This window comes from Lepidochelys kempii, chromosome 3, assembly GCF_965140285.1.
Source record: "Lepidochelys kempii isolate rLepKem1 chromosome 3, rLepKem1.hap1, whole genome shotgun sequence".
NCBI lineage: Eukaryota > Metazoa > Chordata > Testudines > Cheloniidae > Lepidochelys > Lepidochelys kempii.
In genome coordinates, this window is record NC_136382.1 from 68,466,514 (window position 1) to 68,488,740 (window position 22,227).

The 22,227-nt window shown below is 44.6% G+C and overlaps 1 protein-coding gene across 4 annotated transcripts in view; it reads right to left on the reverse strand.

The window, feature by feature from the left end:
• RARS2 (arginyl-tRNA synthetase 2, mitochondrial) overlaps positions 1-22,227 on the reverse strand; it is a 59,575-nt gene that overhangs the window by 1,828 nt on the left and 35,520 nt on the right. For 3 of the 4 annotated variants that reach the window (XM_078852142.1, XM_078852141.1, XM_073336637.2), the window contains 8 exons: positions 17,037-17,113; positions 16,344-16,468; positions 11,790-11,857; positions 11,577-11,686; positions 10,603-10,698; positions 5,668-5,742; positions 4,954-5,017; positions 1,016-1,163 (listed from right to left, as the gene is read on the reverse strand). In XM_078852142.1, the coding sequence (XP_078708268.1) occupies positions 1,077-1,163; positions 4,954-5,017; positions 5,668-5,742; positions 10,603-10,698; positions 11,577-11,686; positions 11,790-11,857; positions 16,344-16,468; positions 17,037-17,113 (702 nt within the window). In that variant the 3' untranslated portion in view covers positions 1,016-1,076. Of the gene's footprint in view, positions 1-1,015; positions 1,164-4,953; positions 5,018-5,667; positions 5,743-10,602; positions 10,699-11,576; positions 11,687-11,789; positions 11,858-16,343; positions 16,469-17,036; positions 17,114-22,227 lie in introns of those variants that run through there. The other variant, XM_078852140.1, reaches the window with a different exon arrangement.

The window sequence follows — 22,227 nt, forward strand, 5'->3', positions numbered from 1 at the left end:
TTTCTATTGAAACTGGGGAGAAGTCTCCTGGGGGGCAAAAGGAGGTTTGGCAGCTGGTCTAGGCCATATAGTTGAAGTGGGAACGATCCTAAAGGCAAGGGGAAATCCAGAACAGCCCGTAACAAATCATAGTTTGTATGAACTGCATTGCAGCAGTAGATGAAGCATCTACTGCCATTACACTATTAGGTTTAGATAAATTTTGATTTAATCACTAACAAGGGCTCAAGGTGGGTGGGTGGGAGAGTAAGTAATATTGAACTGGTTTCAGAGTAGCAGCCGTGTTAGTCTGTATTCGCAAAAAGAAAAGGAGGACTTGTGGCACCTTAGAGACTAAAAACATGAGTGAAATAAACTGAAGGGAGGACGCTTTTAGTGAGAGCAAGTGCAAGAGTAGGGACTCAAATGCTTGTGGACATGTGAGGGTGAAACACTGAATCTGTCTCCAAGCAAAGGCACCCTGCCCCAGCAAAAGAACCAAAACCCTCCCTGATACCTTGCATACCATCCACTAACAGAATCACTGGATATAAATGAGAACTTGGGAGTTACAGAAGATGCCAACAAGGCCAGATGTAAATGGATCGCCATGCTGACCCAGGTGTATGAAAAGAAAAGGGGAGACATCTATCCAATAACTGAAAGCTCTTTTACATGTAGAGAGGAAACGGAAGTACTAGGATTGTAGATCTCAAGTGGAGGAGAGCCTTTGTTCAATGGGGTATACAGTTCAATGGCAATTCTCTTAGGAAAAGGGCAAATTAAGTGCTCCAAGCTGTTGTAACTGGGCAAACATATGACCCTCCCTCATCGATAACAGGGATTACAGCCAACATTTCCAAATGGCTTGAAGCACTATCAAGGGTACAACGTTATGAGTGGCAGTGAGACAGGGAAATGGACAACAGGGTTCTGCCCCATGAGCAGCTGTTAGTACACTTGCCAGAGGCACAGGAGAACACCAAAGACCAGACAAGAAGAGAGTCTGCAGGACTCTGAGGGTCATAACAGTGGCTGGATTCTCATTAAGAACTTTTACTAAGAAGCTTAAATTTACATTGCAGGAGGCCTTTTCGTTACATCTGGCTTACAGGCGTGATTCCAAGAAGTTTCATTCCATTAGCTAGAACAGAACGTGCAGCCTGGAAGAGGCGGAGTCTTGCCTGCAAAATAAAAGTAACAATCAACTTATGCAGTCACATCATCTGAACAGCAGTTTATACTTCTGTGACCAAGGAGCATAGTCTCAAGGAAAGGGCTAGGAGGAAACCTGTTAAAAATGAAGACCGCTATCTGTGTGTCATCTTTATTTAAAAGGAGTCTGAGGATTAGGGTTTGTTCAACATTATGAAGATACAAAGTGCTGAATACTAGTAGCAGCTCAAGGACTAGAGGAAGCCACTTTCATCCTCCGCCACAATAGCACTGAACAACTGATCTAAGGGTGAAAGTGGCGGAATTTATTCTCAATGTTGTGGAGACCATTCAAGCCAAAGTCACAAACAGGTCTCTAGCCACATCCAGCCTGGCTTCCCTGACCGAGGGAACAAGACCCTGCTGCATAAAGCCTAGCATAGGAGCAAGCAGAGTGGAGAGCTGCCATGGTGGAACACGAGACAATTGGTCTGGATCCACAAAGGGACTCAGCTGTTGCAATGCCTATCTTTTAGACACCTCTGGAACAATAATGGGATCCATAAAACCTGAGTTAGGTCCCTTGGCTCCTTGTACAAGAAGGGTGGGGACGTAGTATTGCCTCCCTTGTGATTAGAGCACTCACCCAGGGTGTGGGAGACCCAGGTTTGGTTCCCCCCTCTGCCTGCAGGGGAGAAGGGATCTCCAACCTCTAAAGAGTGTGCCCAAACCATCAGGATAGTCTAATATCTCCTGTTGAAGCCATTCCACTTGGTATAATTACTGAAAGAGTCACTGGGCCACAGAGACTGACTCCACAGACCGGTGGTTAGGGCACCCAGCTGGGAGGTGGGAGCTGCAGGGGCCAGTCCCCCTTGCTTCAAATCACTCTTATGCCAGGTGGAATAGCTTCAGCAGAAGAGACTGAGCAAGGACCCCCCTTTCCCAATCAGAATATCCACTAGACCAGTGGGAGGGCACTCAGAGGTGGGAGACCCCTATTTAAATCCCTTCTCCCCATCATGCAAAGGGGCGAAGTGAACCTGATCTCCCACATCCCCGGTGAGCGCTCTAACCGCTGGGGTAAGCGTTAGGGAGGCAGGCGGCACCTCCTCCACTGGTCAGATTTGGAACGTGCAGCTAACATGCCCACCACATTAGAGCCCATAAGAAGCCAGGCAGAGGAGTGCTTGTCTTCCCTGCTTCATGGATTGCACTGACGCGTAGGCATAAAAAGGCTGTGGATGCCCAGAGTGAGGCAGTAACTTCGGTGCCTGGAGGATTAGGCAGCAATTGAGTGAGGATTGTGTGGCTAGCAGTGGTACCTAATTCTGGGGCTTCGATGCCTAAGTCCTTAAGTGGATCTGAGCCACAGCAACGGTCAGAAAAACAAGGAGTTCCAAGCAGCACACAGGTAAGACACAGACACCTTGTGGCCACACTGGACCTCTGAGAAGCTGAGTATAGACATGTCCTCTCACCTTCGGCTGACAGCCTAGCATATTCCGGTTTGGTTGCACTGTTGCCGTAGCTGTGTTGGTCCCAGGATATTAGAGAGACAAGGTGGGCGAAGTAATATTTTTTATTGCACCGACTTTTGTTGGAGAGACAGCTCTTGAGCTACACTGAGCTCTTCTTCAGGTCTGGGAAAGGTACTCACAAGGCCTGTCTACGGTAAAAATATAAGTGGGGGGCTTTCAGCCTCCCACACTGCCCCTCTGAAGTCAGTGGAAATGCTCCTGGTGACGACACGCACCACTTACAGAAGAAGGATAGCCTGGACATGAACTGCTGCAGTAATTACTGCAATAGTTGTAAGATGACTTAACATAGGATCAGCAGGGAGCCGGGCCGGGCTGCTGCCTGGAGGCTCAGTGCTCCCCACGGGGAGCCCTGGTATTGCCTGGAGGCTCCCGGCTCCCCACCACCAGGAGCCCACCTGCTTTCCTGGGCTTTCCACTCCCCACCGCAGCCGGGCTCCTGGGGGAGAGCTCTGCACTCAGAGTCTGGGCAGCTCCTGGAGGGGAGCCGGAAGTCTTGGGGCAGTCACCAGGCTCCCCGCAGGGAGCCGACTGGCTGGGAGCTGGGGGGCACATCCTGGCTCCCTGTGGGGAGTCTAGCAGCTGCATTGAAGCTCAGAGCGGGGAGCATGGACAGCAGCTGTGTTGGGAGCAGGTACCTGGGGGCAGCCGAGCTCTAGCTGGAGCCCCCCACCTGCCCGATTGACAGTGCAGCTTTCTTGTCAATTTCACGGCTCCCAGCATGGAGCTGTGAAATTGTCAAGAATGACAGCCAACAGCTGATGTAAGTAACACAGTGTCTGCAGGGACACTGTGTCGCCCTAACGACACTGGCATAAGCCCTACGCCTCATGGAGGTGGAGTTATTACGTCCGTGTAGTAGAGCACTTACATCTGCGGAAGCCAGGCTGTAGTGTGTTCATTGACATAATTAAATTGATGTAAGCTGCCTTATGTTGACCTAACTGTAGTGTAGACCAAGCCCGAGTGTCACCGCAAAATACAAGGTGGAACAGATTTTTTAGCCTAAGTAATTAACACATATTCTAAGGGACCGGCAAGTTGAAGTGGCCTGTTAACATGCCTGCAGTCATAGGCCAAAACAGGGGTACAGTGAGTTATAGATTGTTGTAATAAACCATAAATCCTGTGACTTCATACAGTCTTTGACTTGTAGTGTCTAGCAAAGTTATGAATTTAAGCTCCCAGGCTTGTCTTTTGAAAGTGTTGTGCAGGTTTTCTTTGAGGATGGGGACAGGCAGGTCAGATATAGAGCGATCGCTTTGTGAAAAGTGTTCACCCACAGGTGAGAGGGTATTTTTGGTTGGAGGTTAAATTCAAACTTTGCTGTGCCACTCCTGAGTACCCTTCCCAGACCTGAATAAGAGCTCAATGTAGCTCAAAAGATAGGAGACAAGGGGGAGGACCTAACTCTCACCACTCTTCAGAATTACAGGGAATCTGACCTCACGTCTATCAAAAAAGTTGTGCTTACTAAAAGGTGCATTAAAGTCAATGGAGCTTTAAGATCAACCATATGGAATATCTTCTTTGTAATCTTCTCACTTATTTTTCACAACAGAACATTGCAAAGCTCAATCCTGAAGGAAGAGTCATCATCAAAGGCAGATACGCAATTACTTTTCAAATCAGTATGAGGCAGAACAAAAGATGGTGTAATTAGGGTAGCATTTACTCAATAGTTAAGGGATCAGATCTCTCGCCCAAAGATTCACAGCCTTCTAATTTGCATCTAGGTGGAACTGCACATAGGAGTAGACAGCCTATGTTGGCAGACTAGCAGTATAGACAATTTGTATTGTGTAGGTGGAATTACGGAGTGGGGGTTCAGTCACCTCACATAGCTCTGTCCTCCCACTTAAGCTGAGGAAACCATCAGAATGTCGGTTTGGAATGTCCCAGAATGTTTAACACTCTCCGGAATATTAGGGAGAAGAAAATGAGAGAGAAAGGGAACAACTGCTCTGAAGCAATTCCCTCTAAGTGGTGCTCAGAGTCACATTGAAGAGGTCCAGAGAGAGCCCTTGGCAGTCAGGGTGGGCTTGCAGCCATGAGTTCCTGCTCCTTCATTGGAAAAAAGGGCAATTCTGCAGCTCAGAACCAGCCTCATGCCATTCCTACAGTTAGTGCTTCCAAGAGCGCCTCTTAGTTTCAACTGTTTGGAGTGTGAATAGGTGTGGTCCTCGTAAGCAGTCGTTTGCCGGATAGGCAGTGTTTCTCTTTGGCTACACAGCTCAAGTACACTGAATTACAGTCACACAGCAATAATGCACAATACCTGGGCTTGTTCAGGGGCACTGCCTTTCACAGGGAGCGTTTTATGAGCCACAGCGGCAAGATGGCTGAAACAGAAAAGTGGATTAGAACCAGCAATTCCCTTAAGAAGAGCAGTTACATGGGCTGCAGAAAGCAGCAGAACTAGAAGATCCACCCCCAATCACCAGACTAAGATCAGTTTATAAGGGCCTTTGGGCAAACGGTCCCTTTCAGGACTGGATTCTGAGTTTTATGTCTCACAGCTGCCTCATAAAAGAAGAAATTACTAGTTTTGCTTGCTGGTACAGATACGATTTTAGAAGAACATACTGGAAATATGAGATAGGGACCAAAGCGTTATTTGGTCTGGGGCACTGTAACATTTCCGAAGGGACACCCACTCCTGCGTCAGTGATTACAAGTTTGATTTGTATTATCAACTTATTCTGCTTCAGTTATCCTCCTTTGTTTCTCCCTCTCCCCGCCTCCAAGAGAAGAGCCTGAGCCACCACATTTAGATCTAGATCCAACCCTGTCCCATGTGCAAAGGGATGCAGATTTGGGGTTTTAGGTCTGCCCACAAGGCCTAGCTGCGGAGTTCAGATTGGGAACAGTGCACCCGGACGCCTGGAGGGTCTACGCTTGCTTGTACTGACTTGTCTGTGTTGCTGGAGTTTGATTCTAGTGAAACTGAGAATTAAAGCTGTTCAGCAATAGCAAATATTTCTTTCCTTACCTGAGCGTTAGGAGGTAGCTGACAATGTGCTTGGGCTGAAGATCTTCAGAAGATTTATACAGTACCTCATCGTAGCTGGGGAGAAAGTAAGGGACAGTTCAGAGCTCAGTTTGCAATCACAAGAAAACTAACTAAAGTTCTTAGAACAGGAATAAAGAAAGGGAATAGCATCATCATAATACGGAAGTACATTTAAAACTTGCTGAATACATACTGTAGATTTCAGAGCTCACAACAGGTGGTCAAAAGCAAAGATAATAAACAGTTGCTCCTGGAATATTATGTTCTGCTTTAAATCTTATCACTCACTGTGGGTCCTTATTAGAAGAAAAATCTACATTAAAATGACCACTTGAGGCACTGTCATAAAGCAGTACCTTAAAGGATGTGGCCTTTTAATAAAGGGGACTCAGAATTTTCAACAGCTTAAAGGGACTCTCATAAAATTACAATTAGTAGATACAAACAAAAAAGTTGGTTCTCAAAATATGGAAATATAGTCAGCTGAGATGAATAACAGTATTAAAACTCAAACATGTACAGATCTGCAGAGAGAAAATTTTCCCGAACAGTTCTGTTGCATGCTCTCTCTGGCAGGCTAGTAGGAATAATCCTGCACCTGACAGCTCTGGCCTTCAGAGCAGGGTCCCCTCCAAAGCAGAACTATGAAAGAGGATCTTCTGCCACTCCGCTCTGCTCTTCGATAGATTTCCACGTCCTCCCATCCCAATGTGCGTTCTTACAAAAGCAGAGCTTCCCTGGTAGTGTTATCTCTTGTGGTCAAGTTACAGCAAAACTGGGGAGTGGACACAGCAGGGCAGGCAGGGTGGGGGAGGACTCAGCAACCAGGAGACGATCTTAGAGGAACTGCACTTCTATGATTGCTCCACATTAACCTCCCTTGCATGCAAACCAAAATTGACTTATTTATTTTTGTACTGCTGTAGCGCTAAGAGCCCCAGTCATGGCTGAAGACTTCATTGTGCCAGGTGCTGTCTAAACACATGATGAAAAACGTTTCCTGCCCCGAAGAGCTCACAGCCTCATGCACGTGTGCTGCATCAGTGGCCATGTGTAGGGTCTTGGGGGAAATGTAGCAGCTGCTAGCCAAAGGTGAGTTGTGTTGCCACAAGATGTGATTTTATTTTAAAAACAATAACAGTTGCTGGTCTCATGAGTGAAGTGGTCAGTATTACACACTGGTTTCCATTTAAAAGGTACTTAAGAACACCATGAGCTGTGTGGCAAGACATCTCCTTCATCTCGCCCGCTCTAGCAATGGCGGGCCTGGGGTAAATCAGCCCCACTCTGGGCAGTGTTTGCCTTCCCCCTTCTGTGTTCCTTTGGCCGTGTTTCCAGGGTAGGCCCCAAGGTCGGTCTAAGAGGTGATCCTTCACCAAACAAAAGGGAAAACGTCTCAAACACAAAACCAAAAGGGGGATACTTCCCCTGCCTCCTCGCTGGGGCAGGCATCATCCCGTTGCTTGCCCCATAGCAGGTGCTCAGGTTTGGCTGTTCCCCTATGAGAAGGAGCTCAACCCCTTAGCCTGGAGAAGCTTATTTCCCTGCTACCAATAGCCTGGCAGTAGTTTCTCCCTCTCCTGCCTTTTCTCTCCCCAGAGGTTTTTTTTTTTAAAGGCCTCAGGCAGCCCTTAATTGGGTTCAGGTGTCCCTAATTGACCTGAGGTAACCCCTCATCAGCTTTACTCCTGGGGGATTTCTGCACTAACGTGGGGGCGCAGAATTGATATGGCCCGCATTTTTCTGTGCCCCCCTCCCCACGCAGAAAAAGGCCAAACAAAATCCGCTGGGGGACATGTGCCTCGTCCCCGGTAGCCCAGTCAGCGCGTCCGTTCCAGCGTGCTTGGAGCAGCCTCAGAGACAGGGCATGCGTGCCTGCGTGATCACCTGGGGGGCTGCGCGTATGTGCGTGCCAGTGTTACTTCTGGGGGGACCCGCAGCAGAAAACGCCCCCCCGCACAGTGCCTGCTTTTCCCTGCAGAAAATGACGGAGAAGCCGCTCTGGGAGTGACCGTGTATGCAGTTTTTTTGGGGGGGAGGAATTGCCCCCCAAACGGAGGCGATGCATGGGGGGGGGAGCACATGGGGTTACGTGCCACTGCCCCCCTCCCTCCTTATTTCTGCAAACGCAGAGCTTCCCAGCTCAGAGGTTGCATTGTCCAGCAACAAGACTCTGCAGCTGAACGCAGCCTCCTGGGTCCTAGTGCCAGCTGTGCTCCCCTTCTGTGTTCTGGAGCCTTCCTGTTTTCTGTGGAACAGGGAGTTCCCACGGTGGGCCTGAGTAAGGGGGAGTGGCGGAAACGAGGGTAGGGGTGGGGGTGGGGAAGAGGCAGTGGGGAAGGAAGGGGGTGGAATAGGGCAGAGGGAGGGAATGTGGGAGTGAGCAGAGGAGGATGGAGAAGATAGGGGAATCATGGGGCGAGGGGCAGCAGGATCCCGGCATGTGGCATCCCCTCGACAGCAGCTGGGGCTCCCCTATTAAGCAGGCCCATCGAACCCTCACCCTGACAAGCCCTACCCCCTACAACTGGACCCCTCTTACAAGCCCCCCACACCCAGACCCCCACCCCACTTGAGCCCCAACCAGCTGCACCTGGACCTCCACCCTTCCAAGCCCCACTCCCCCAGCATGCAGACCCCCCCCTCACGCCCCCACATCCAGACACCTCCCCCAGCCAAGCCCCATCTCCCCATACCCAGACCCCCTCGCTGAGCCCAACCACCATCACCTGGATCCCCTGGGTAAATCCCATTACTTCTGCACCTGGAACCCCACAACGTGCCCCTGTGCATCCAGATCTTCCACTGAGCTGCCCACACCCACATTGCCCCCCACAGAAACCTCTCACCTCACACCTGGATCCCCCCACACTAAGCCCCTCCACACTTGGGTCTTGCTGGGCTGAGCCTGCCCACCCACACCTGGTGCGCCTGGCACAGAGGGGCAGGGCCCCAGGGTGTTTCTGGGACAGGCCCAGCCCTTGCACTGTGTCAGGGTCAGGTGCAGCCTCACTGCCGAGTCCCTGGACTAGGGGAGGTAGGGGCTTCAGGGTGATCTCCCACCTCAGTGTAGCCAGTGGCCTGTGTTCCCCACTGCCACGCTAGAGCTACACTTATTTATTGACAAATAAAATTTGCAGAATTTTAAAATATTTTGTGAATAATTTTTAATTTTTTGGCACATAATTCCCTCAGGAGTATCAGCCTGTAGGAAAAAGGACCTTTAACATTCTGGGGCTAACATATCAGCCTTCCCACACCCTCTTGCAGCCGTCCGGCCTGACTTTGTCACAGCTGGTTGCTAATACCAAGTTCACTGAACTGTCAAGTGGCTATTAAATGAAGAGGCATGTCTCTGCTACTGCAATCTGTAGCCACATGAAATAAACTAATGAGTAGAGCTGGCTGAAAGTCAGAATTTCCCATCCATGGGAAATTAAAAAACAAAACCGTTCAGCTTCAGAACAAAACAATATTTCAAATTTGCTGTGGAAGGGAAATTAGAAAAAATTAGTTTACAACTTTTTGAAATTGACCCTGGGAGCCAAAAGCCTAGAAGCCCTGGGAACCACTACTGAGCCGGGAGCCTCAGAGCTTGGGAGCTGGGGTTTGCAGCTCTGTGACAGAGAGCCTGGAAACCATGAGAGCTGGGGACCCTGGAAGTCCTGGGTCTGCTGTGCTGGGGCAGTCACATGGCTGAGCTGCCCTGTGTTCCATCAAAAGTTCATCAACACCGACATGTTTCCATGAAACATTTTGGTTTCAACAAATTGGTATTTTCAGCTTTGTCTGAAAATTCCTGAGCGGCTCTCCTAAAGAGTTCTTCTGTCTAGCCTCTGACTGCCAGAACCTGGGAGTGGAGGACAGGGAATGGATCACTTGATGATTGCCGGTTCTGTTCATTCCTCTGAAGCACCTGACACTGAGACAGGAAACTGGGCTAGATGGACCATTGGTCTGACCCAGTATGGCCAATCTTACGTTAAGTGGAATAAGTCAGCTTCTTCAAGGAAAATGTGCTACCACAAATCTACCATTCCAAGAGATTCACTGGTCTACAAAGATCATCATCTAGGTAAATGATGTTTAACACTGACCAGATCAAAGGCCAAGTATTTTTGTTATATTGTCAAAGGCCACAATCAAAGCAATGAAAGTGGGTTTAAGCCGTTAGGAAGGCTTTTGCTCTTGACTGCCTGGAGGGAGGATGGCATGAAGAGTGGCAGCATGGTGCAAGGTCTAGGACATTCAAGCTGGGAGTTCTGGGCTCTATATTCAGCTCTGCCATTGACTTCCTGTGTGGCACTGGGAAAGTCCTCACACCTTTCTGTGCTTGAGATTTCACACCTATGAATAATGCTTGCTCAGCTTTGTCAGAATGTTGAGAATTATCAATGAAAAGCACTATATACAAACTAAGTACTATTATTAGGGATTGGCGTGTGGGTGTCCCTCATGGCTACTGGAAGTGGGTGGATGTTCCACACCCCTTTTCCCATGGGATCCAGAGATCCCATCCACCAGGTCTATGTTTATGATGATGACCAATGTTTATATAGCTTATTACATTTACAAAAGATCTGTACTAATCTTTCCTCATTAGCAACTAAGTAACAATTAGTTACAGGCACCCAAAACTGTGAACAGTATTAACAATTATTAACAGGCATCCAATTACTCAAAGGTATTTTCCCCACATGATCCTTTTTCATTCAGCTTCTGAAATAACACATTCATTTACATCTAAACATGTATATTGCAAGTATGGGCTTGTGCAGTAGGCCCAGTGATCAACAAGTCATTGCCTAAGATGTTCATTTCTACTCTTCCACTGCCATGTAACTAATAACTTATTCAACATGCAGGCATCAAACCCTGATGGATCTGCTTCTTGGAAAGACAAATAGTAAATACCTGAGAAGATGCTGGAGTACAGAGATGGCTTGTGGATCTTGTAAACAAGCTGTGTTAATGTCAGTTGATTGCCCGTCCCTGCACATCTGCTCTAAACTAGAAAACATAAAAGCCCAGTGTGAGAAAACAAACGCTCTTATAAATTTAAAAAAAACCCAACAACCTTCACCAGCAAAGCTTCATAAGAATTAAAACCAACATGCACTTAAAGGAGAACAAAATTTGAATCTAGATACACTGTTTGCAAGATGACTAAAACATCTGAGTTAGATTAGCTGAGTTAAATCCAAGACAAAAAGCTATTTTACTTGAGCCAGCATTGAATATACACGTCAGTAACTTTACAGAAAGATCCCCTGAAAGAACATGACAGTTTCAAAGGGCACTGTCAAGTCTGACCTTTTTGATATTAAAAATCAATTCAGGAGTATGACACAATGCCGATGTCGACAGTCTGACCAAGTGCTTTATCTTCAATCTCGGTATTTCTCCTATGGATTTTTAAAATTCCCTAAGATACAATTTTGGGTGATCACAAAAGGACAGAATTAAGGCTGGAGTCGGTCACTGCTGCTCGGGAAAGTTCAGTCAAATCACAGTTTAAATACTGTAGCAAGGTGTATTTCGCATATCCAGAAGACTCCAGGCCAGATTCCTTGGCTATAGCAGAGCACCACTGATCTTGGGGCCACTCTTTGCCATGCCCTAATTTGCACCAGTCATCCCAAGCGGCTGTTACAGCAGCCAAGAATTACTAGGACATAGAGACAGCCTGGCCATGCCGCTTGCCCCAGCCAGAGGGAGAGGGCTTGCAAGTTTCATTTTCCTTGGTTTTCCCATCTGAGGTCTCAACTGAACGGATGAGAGATTCGAATCTTTAGGAAAGGATTCATCACAAATGTTACTCAGTCACTGGAGTCAAATAGATGTTAATAAAAACAGAAAATTTCTCTACTCTGGAAGGCTCTTCTTACCTGTGGAGTCTGGCATGTGTGTACTGCAGGAATACGCCTGTATCTCCCCGACTTTGGAGAACCCGGTCCCAACTAAACTGATAATCGGATGATAGAAGACCCTTGAAATCCTAAAATGAGAACAGTTGCTATTCAGCATCATGTAGCTAGTGTTCCCAGGGCCAATGTACAGTCTCTCACAGAAGGAATAATCAGAAGACACTTTAAACAGACCTGAATTATAAGTGCTGCAAGCCCAATCTTTTCGGCGGTCTCAAGAGGGTTTTCCAGTTCTTTAGTTGCTGAACAGATACAAGCAAAAACAGATGATGAAAATTTGCAACAGTGTAACTGGCTCATGGGTAAGAATGACAGCAGCTGGTGGTAAGGCAGATTTGATTAAAATTTATACCAGCAATAAAACAAACTGTCAGGCTGCAAAGGCCGACAAAGTCCGAATGTAAAACCTTTCACATCAAGGCTGCCTTTCTTTACAAGAACTACGGGTCACCAAATGAAATTAATAGGCAACAGGTTTAAAACAAACAAAAGGAAGTATTCACACAACGCACACACAACCTGTGGAACTCTTTGCCAGAGGATGTTGTGAAGGCCAAGACTATAACAGGGTTCAAAAAAGAACTAGGTAAGTTCATGGAGGATAGATGCATCAAAGGCTATTAGCCAGGATAGGCAGGGATAGTGTCCCAAGCCTGTATTTGCAAGAAGCTGGGAATGGGCGATAGGGAATGGATCACTTGATGATTACCTGTTCTGTTCATTCCCTCTGGGGCACCTGGCATTGGCCACTGTTGGAAGACAGGATACTGGGCTAGATGGACCTTTGGTCTGACCCAGTAGGGCCATTCTTATACTCAATATGATTACTAAATTTTAAGGCCAAGGGGATAGTCTAGTCTGACTCACTACGTAACACAGGCCATCGAATTTCACCCTGTAATTCTGGCACCAAGTCCATGGTTGAGCTACAGCATATCTTTTAGAAAGACATCCAGAGAGATCTCAAGTGATGGAAAATCTAGCACATTTCTAGGTAAATTATTTCAATGTGGACCTTATTTCTAGTCTGAATTTGTCTGGCTGCAGCTTCCAACCACTCGATCTTATTACATCTTTGCCTGCTTGATTAAAGAGCCCTCTACTATCAGAAATCTTCTCCCACATGAGTACTTATAGACTATGATCAAATCCCCACTAAGCCTTCTCTTGGATAAGCTAACTAGACAGAACTTCTTAAATCTCTCACTGTGAGACTAATTTATCTGCCTTGAAACATCACTGATAAATAGGCTAACAAAGGATATCTGTTTCAGTGCAGCTGTTGGAAGAACCTTGGTTGGAAAGTTATTTCGTGACTGCTTTCAGCAATAACTCCTCAGTGAGCAAGCAGCTCTCTCACCCCTGCAGCTATCCACTGAAGGGATTGTTTTATTCCTATTTCCCCCCCCAGAGGTGAGAGTACACAGTGCTAGGCTGGGATCATAGCACCCTTCACATAGACATTCAGAGACTGCACACATCACCACTGTTTTGGAAGGAATGTTAGCTCCAGGTGCACCAGTCCACATCTTCAGGCTATATATTAAATTGTGCTTGGACTCACTAACTTCACCTAACACGGTGATAATCTTGGTTTATTTAAAACATTCCATTTTTAAATTCAGATAATATCTGCCTTCTATCTAGGTCTCTTCTTCCTATTTGCAGCAGGATCCTAGTGCAGTTTCCTATAAGACAAGGCTGCCAAATGCATTCTGCGGAGAGGACCTTTTTAATTCTGGTCTATGGACTAAGTCTACAAAGCCAGAGCTGCACACTACTCTCCATCCACAGCTGATCTCCTAGGGGGAGATTTGCATAAAGACAGAGGGGAGGATATGGCTGTTGTGTAAAATCTAAACACGTCTCAATAGGAAACAAAGATGCAGTGCACATTTAGAATTTCTCTCTGCCATTTGTTAGGCTATTTGCACATGCAACTGAGGTAATTGTCCAAATTAGTGAGAACTGTGCACCTTAATTTTTGAAAAACTCTGTTTCAAAGTGTCATCCTTGGGTTTCACCGCTAATGCCCCGCTGTGATGAGTGGGGGCGATTCACATCGCTTAGAACTGTTTGCCCGCCTGCTTGCTTAGGAAGACAACGCTGCATTGGTTACACTGTTCATGTTTGGAAGGGTTGTTTTTTTTTGCAACTTTAAGGGCAGATGTTTATATTTTAAATACGGCAGAATATAAGCCAGTCATAGGGGCTTGTTAGCTACCTTAAGTGGGTTAGTTCTAGTGTGCAAGCCAAGTATTTAACACCACCATAAGCAAATTCTCCCTGGCAACATGGTGGAAAGACAATCCTTGCTGTAACTAGAAAACCCACAAGGCCAACTGCTCACAATTACCCCACCGTGACATAAAAACAAGCATCTCCAGCCCCACCACTTTCTGAGCCCAGAGAGATCAATGGCAAGCCCTTTGGCATAGGTGCTAGGAGCCCTGCTGCACAGCTGATCCTGAGTTTGATGCCATGAAGTTACAGGGATGACTCTCACCCACAGTCTGCTGCATTTATAGGAACCTGGAGCACTTAAGCAAATCTTTTTGAAAAACCATCAATTCCCTGGTTCTGTGCTGATGTCCCTTCCGCCTCCCCTCAAAATTAAAATGTATTAAAATCCCACAGAATCAGATAATGATTGAAATTATTACGTATTACTTATTAGCACAATAGGGTTACAGAGTGCTTTACAAAACACAACTTAGGTGCCTGCCACAAGGAGTTCACAATCGAGGTAGGACACATACAATTCAAGGAAGCTGGAGTGGGTAGAAGCAGTCACAGTTGAGGTCAATCAATAATGAAAGGCTATGAAGAAATGATAAGGAGATATTTGAAGGAGAGGGCAGTGGATGTTTGTTGCACAGGAAGAGAGGCTGATCCAGCAAGAAAAAGATCCAGAGGCACAAGGGGGAGCAGGTACTCCTGGGGGAATTCTGTACCACTTGCAATGCAAAATTTGCGCAGAATTAATGTTCTGGGCAGAATTTCATTTTTCCCCACAGAATTGGTGCTGCAGAGCTGCTGACTGCCACTAGGTGCCACTGGACCCAGCGAATATGGCTCCCCAGCTCGCAGCGCGCCTGCGCAGGAGGTGAGGCCAGCTTGTGGTTCCCAGCTTTGCCAGCCCTGCTTGGTCACATAGTGTGGCCGGGCTCCCTCCCTGCACAGCAACTGCCGGAGCCGGTGGGCTGCACCCTGCAGGGAGAAACAGGAGCAACAGCTGGGAGCTGCAGGGAGAGGCTGCTGCTTTCTGGGAAGGGAGACTGAGGATAAGAGAAGGGGTCTGCTGAGGTGGGGGTGTGTGACTCAAGTGACATCCCCACACATACACTATCAGCAGGTACAGGCCATCTCTGCCCAGTGGGACAGTAACAAAGCTGTGCGGGGCGGAGCCCGTGACTGGGCTCAGGAAAGGAAGGGAGTGTGGGTTTCTGGGCTCGGGGAGTCCCCTTGCAGACCCACCCAAATACCCCTTCCAACAGCTCCCAACTGTACCCCTCCTCCAGCTCCCCCTGGCAGTGTCCTCTATTTGGGAACTTGAAATACGGTAACCATATGGGGGCTGGAAAAATGAGAATTGACTAAAAGACTGGGAGGGCATATTATTCCCCTAAATTGTGCCCACCTGGCATGTGTGACACACCCAGACTGAGGTGCCCGACAAAAGCATAACAAAGAAACAGGAAGTGGGTTGTCGAAGAGGTTTCTTGAACTCTCTACTTCTGGGGGAATCTTTTTTATTGTCCATATTGTTACGGACATACTTGCTGACAGGCATTTTGAAATAAATTATCAAAATAATTGAAACTGGCATGACTATATTGTGTTATTTTGACAAATAAAATATATGGATCTTTAAAATACTATGCGCAGAATTTTTAATTTTTTGGCACAGAACTCCCCCAGGAGTAAGCAGGGAACAGAGAGAGCATTCTACTGAAGGAGAGAGGATTCTACTGAAGATAGGGCTTGTGAGACGGTGTAGGGGGAAAAGAGGATACAAGAATGGAAATGCAAGCAGCACAGAGTTGTGCAGTCTTAACGGCGAGGACAATGAGACACTTAATAGCCCATATCACTATAGATTTATAAGATTTTCAAAGCAACAAATGGCAGGTAAGTGCCTTTGGAAATGCCCTCCCTGGTATCTGAGCACTTCAAACATTAATGAAACACTTCAAACAACTCTGTGAGTTAGGGAATTATTGCCATTTTCTAAGTTAGGAAGTGAGGAAGAGCAAGATTAAGGGTTGTGGGTAAAACTTTCAGAAGTGCCTGTGTGAGTGAGGAGACTAAGTTCCATTTTCAAAAGTGATTTAGGAGCTTAAGTGCCATTCATTCCCAGGTTCTGCTCCCAGCTCAGCCACTAACTTGCTGCATCACGGTAAGATAAAAGCGCCTTGCCCGTCCATCAAAAGGGGCAATAGCTTCCCTACATTGCAGGGTTGGGTGTGAGGCAAAGTTCATTCACGTTTTTCAAGCTGTATGGCCTCCTATGCTTCGGGAAAGCTATTTGAGATTCTAGCTATGGAAGGGCAAAGTGTTATTACTACTTTAATTATATCATCACAGATGGTGGAAAGACACAGATCAGAGCCTGTTGCTCTGGGTTACTGGACTTGGGGGAGAGTGATAGAGGGGGAAGGAGAAAGGGATATTGTAATCTGCATGGGAATATTTCAAGAGAAATGAATAAAACCTGAATCAGCTAACTTTTTGCAGCAGCCATGTTTTGTAACATCCTTGAGCGAGCTTCATTTAAAACATCTTCCAGGAAAACCACTTCTCCTTTTCGTGTCTTCATCCCCTGCACTAGCCCAAAAGACACATGCTGACACCTGCATTGAAAACAGCAGGATCTAAAATCACATTTTAATCAACAGAAATGCCTGCAATGTTTGTTCAGGCAAGGCCCTGAACTAGGATGTAGTAGTAACAGCTGAACAAACATCATTCAACATAGAAAGCTCAACAATGTCATCATTACCTCACTTCAGAAAAAACATCTCTCCATGCACACCTTATAATTAGACAGAAAGGACCAGAATTATGATAACCTGGTCATTCATACACTCTCAGGAGATTGGTACTTTCTAACAGCTGTGTTAGGCTTTAATATAGAAGACTCAGTACAATAAGCTAAGATGAGGCAGGATGTAAAATATTACACTCATAAAAGTATATTAGCTCTTAAGATTATTACTATATGAGCACACAGTGTACAGATACTGAGGTGTAATGTCTTTGACAGGCAACATTTCCTCCTTTCTTGCTTTTATGTACCCCACTGTTCATACCAAGGAGTTTCAAGGGGCCTATTAAAGAATTTCTGATCATTGCTCGTTTTTCCTTTTTAATATATCCCCACCCCAATAAAAAAGTAGCAATTATGACACCCACACTTACCTTTCTGCCCATTGGTAGCCCATGAGCTTCAGTATTTGGAACAGCTGTTCAAAGTGAGCGTTTTGACTTTTATCTGTCTTAAGGGAAAAAATGGGTGCATTTTAGAATATATCCCTGCTTAGGTAGAGAGACAGCAGAACTAAGATCTAGGAAACCAGACTGAATTTGAAAGATATAATAGCGTAAAGAACTTTGACATCAACCCACTCTAGAATCTCACTAATGATAAAACACTTTATCTTTTTGAAAACAGTTTATTCTATATCATTTTAGTACAGGCCTTTGAATTAATCTACTTTAAATATCACCTTTGAATTCATATATTTTGTCTAATCTCCCATCAGAACGGATGCATTCATATCTAGGGCTGAGACTTGAAGCCCCTACCATTGGCGCTTGATTTACATCATCAATACGAATACCTGGCAGAAACCCATAAGATCCTATAAATGAAATACCAGCACTGGCTGAAAAGGTTTCCACAAGGCAGTTCCTTGCTGTGGTCTGAATTCTCTGTCTGTTCAGCACTCCCATCCCCCACGGTCTCCTGTAAAAAAGGCTCCAGAGTTGATCCTGGCAATTACAGGCCAATAAGCCTAACTTCAGTATCAGGCAATCTGGGTGAAACCATAGTGAATAACAGAATTATCAGACACACAGATGAACATAATTTGTTGGGGAACATGTCTTTTGTACAGGGAAATCGTGTCTCACCAATCTATTAGAATTATTTGAAGGATCAACAAACACATGAACAAGGGTCATCCAATTGATATAGTGTACTTGGACTTTCAGAAAGCCTTTGACAAGGTCTCTCACCAAAGGCTCTTAAGGAAACTAAGCAGTCATTGGTTAGAGGAAAGGCCCTTTCATGGATCAGTAACTGGTTAAAAAATAGGAAACAAAGGGTTGGAATAAATTATCAGTTTTCACAATGGAGAGAAATAAACATCAAGGTTCCCATGGGATACTGGGATCTTTGCTGTTCAACATATTCATTAATGATCTGAAAAAGGGAGTGAACAATGAAGTGGCAACATTTGCAGATGATAAAAAATTATTCAAGATAGTTAAGGCCAAAGGTGACTGGGCAAACAAAACAGCAGATGAAATTCAACACTGATAAGTGCAAAATAATGCATATTGGAAAAAATAATCCCAACTACACCTACAAAATGATGGGGTCTAAAATAGCTGTTACTACTCAAGATCAAGATCTTGGAGTCATTGTCGATAGTCCTCTGAAAACATCTGCTCAATGTGCAACAGCAGCAGCAGTCAAAAAAGCTAACAATGTTAGGAACCACTTAGGAAAAAGACAGAAATAAGAAAATATCATAATGCCACTATATAAATCCATGGCACACTCGCACCTTGAATACTGTGTGCAGTTCTGGCCACCCCATCTCAAAAAAGATATGTTAGAACTAGAAAAGATACAGGGAAGGACAACAAAAATGATTTAATGGTACAGAAGAGCTTCTATATGAGGAGAGATTAAAAAGACTGGGACTGTTCATTTTAGAAAAAAGATGACTAAACGGGGATATGACAGAGGTCTATAAAATCAAATGGTGCAGAGAAAGTCAAGAAGGAAGTGTTATTTATCCTTTCACATAACACACAAACCAGGGGTCACCACATGAAATTAATAGGCAGCAGGCTTAAAACAAACATAAACAAGTACTTCTTCACACAACACAGTCAACCTGTGGAACTTATTGCCAAGGGATGATGTGAAGGCCAACAGTATAACAGGGTTCAGAAGATAACTAGATAAGTTCATGGAGGATAGGTCCCTCAATGGCTATTAGCCAAGATGGTCAGAGGTGCAGCCCCATGCTCTGATTGTCCCTAAGCCTCCAAATGCCAGAAGCTAGGACTGGATCACTTGAAATTACCCTGTTCTGTTTGTTCCCTCTGAGGCATCTGACACTGGTGATTGCCAGAAGACAGGATACTGGGCTAGATGAACCCTTAGTCTCACCCAGTATGGTCATTCTTATGATCTTATGTGACATTTCTGCACTTCTGGGGCACTGGGCCAGAGACAAATGTATATATTTTAAACACACATGCTGTATAATCATAGAATCGTAGGAATATAGTGTTGGAAGGGACCTCAGGAGGACATCTAGTCAATCCCCCATGCTGAGTCAGGACCAAGCATGCACAGACCATACCTGAAACGTTATCTGTGTAATTTGTTCTTAAAAACCTCCAACAACAGGGATTCCACAAACTCCCTTGGAAGCCTATTTCAGTACTTAACTATCCTAATAGTTAGAAAGTTCAGAGAACACGGAAAACAATTGAATCACTGTCCTTTTCAGAACAGCCCTTAATGTCCTTATCATATTTGAAGACAGTTACCAGGTCTCACCTCAGCCTTCTTTTCTCAAGACTAAACATGCCCAGTTTTTTTAACCTTTCCTCATAGGTCAGGTTTTCTAAACATTTTATTACTTTTGTTGCTCTCCTCTGGACTCTCTCCTGTTTATCAACATCTTTCCTAAAATGTGGTGCCCAAAACTGGACACAGTACTCCAGCAGAGGCCTCACCAGTGCCAAGTAGAACAGAACAATTATCTCCCGTGTCTTACATACGAAACTCCTGTTAATATGCCCCAGAATATTAGCCTTTTTCATAACTGCATCATATTCAATTAGTGATCCACTGTAACCCCCACATCCTTTTCAGGAGTACTACTGCCTCGTTACAGTTTAGTTTGTAATTGTACATTTGATTTTTTTCCATACTAACAGATAATGCTCATCTCTCAAATATTAATATTTTAAATTAAATATACATTTGCTGCTCTCCTCATCTTTCAGTTCATCTCTCTTGTGACTGTTACAGACTTCTCATTGGAATTAGCCTTTGTCTGTACTCAACAACAGGTTTGCTACAGGCATCATGGGTTGCAGGTCCCCTCACCTAGTTAAGATGGCAGGACTCACCACCACGCGTTCATTCTAGTTTGCTCCTGAACTACAGCCTCCCAGGCCATATTTGACAGGCCACTACTGCAAGAACTGAATGATTTTTGTTCTCCTTTATTTTTTTCCAAGCCCAGGCCAGGAATTTCCAGAGCTAGCACTGAGTTCATATTCTACTCCTGACACTACCACACACCAGCCGTGCAGCTTTCTCAGCTCCTGCCAGCAGGCCAAGTATTGAGATATCGAAGAATCCTGGTCTCTGAGGTATGATTCTCCTATATTTAAATCTACCTTGTTTCACGATATGAATAGAGTAGTCAGGCAGCAAGGAGGAATGATGCTGTTTACTCACAAACCAAGACACTGAACCTTCAAAGATTTACCCCCTGACTTCACTGGAACTATTCACAGAACATATAGTGCAGCACACCTGTAGATATTTGCAGGATTGGGGCCTAAAACAACATTGGTTGACCTAATTTTACAAGCATCATTTTGGACAGTGCCCTTTCTTTAATCAGGATGTAAATTCAGGAGTAATATATAAAATTACAGTTTTTATAGTAGTCTCAAGTGGATTAAAATGTTTAGAATAGTATAAAAATTCCAACCAAAAACTATGTTAAAACACAGTTACAGTTGAGAATACATATCAGTAACTTACATCACTAACTTAGAGTAAACTACACTACAAGCATCTGGTAACTATTCCAAAATCAAATGTTCAAAACCCAGAAATTCACAGCTAACATTAAACCAAAAAAAATTAATAATCCCAAACCGGCTAAAAGATATGGAAATGCATAGTTCAGGCACCCAAATAACTAACTCTGCCCTCTGGTGACATCATGGGGTGAGGGCGGGAGGGGGATTAAACAGATTTTTAAAAGACTCATTTAATATAATCCTGGTCCACAGACACTAAAATTGCTTAATCATAACTATATGGTTTTTGCATGATGACGCTACTGTACAAAATTAAGGTTTCTGCTGAAGGGGAGAATATGAAGAATAACAGTGAAAAATGACCATTAATCCTTAAAAAAAAAAAAAAATTGAAATGTAGCCTATGGAGTGAGTTTTAACTATATGGGAAATTTGAAAACTGACAGGGGAGGATACGCCACATTTTTCACATATAACAAAGATCCCTGTTCAATCCCTGCTTTAAGTGCAACACTGAACTACAGTGAACGTTAACTTGGCATCCTTACCAACACCTCTATAATAAACCTTGAGTATTTTATACCTTTTTGGATGTCATGCTTTTACACTCTTACAGGCCCTTATGAAATAAATAGTAGGGTAAACAAACAATTGTTATAAATGAATTTATATAGTAATTTACAGAATTACCAGCAATAAACTGGTTTGATTTTCTTTAAAAAAAAAAAAAACACAAAACCTTTATAACCTCATGAAATAAGATTTAGAGACCTCTGAGTAAATTCCAACTAGCTTTTAAACATTGGGACTCAAAATATATTTGTATATAATAATTGAATATCTCCAAACATAGACTAAAAATCATCTAGGTTAGGTTCATGGAAGTCTAACCTCAGATAACCTAGAGTAAAATCCAGCTTGACCCACATGAGGCAGTGAGTTTGATGGACATTACAAAACACTATCATGCAGTTTGGTACAATTCAGTGAGATTGGAAGTGCTACTCATGAGAGATCTGGGGCCAGTCAGGTCACTGGCAGAGGTGTGTGGGGATGATTGGACAAGGCCTACCTGCAGTTTGCCTGACAATAGCTATTAATCACTTATTTTTATGAGCACCAATTTCAGCCAACAACAAGAGAAAGAAGTGGAAGTATTAGTTGTAGTATCAAAAACCCTTAGTAATTCATGCATTTGTTGTTATAGAAGAGTACAGATGAGAGATGGACTAGGTGATCTGGCAGGTGTTTTCCATTTCTAACTTCTCTGAGACACTGTAATTTCAATGGCCACACTCTCAGGTTCCAGCTTTTGTTGCAAGTACATAAGGATTAAGCCAGGGAGAAGAAGAAAGTTAGACATAAGGACTGAACAATTACTAAAAGTTCAGGGGACTGGCCACTAATATCCTTAGGCTGCTGCTCTTTCTTGGGCTACATTAGGGAACTGATTCTGCACTGGTCCATCTCATTATTATCGATTTCAGCTTTCATTCTCTTTTGGTGCGAAATGTTTCATTATTTCCACTTTGTTGCTTTCTTGTAACTCATGGCAATCACAGGAGCAAACACAGATGAGCAA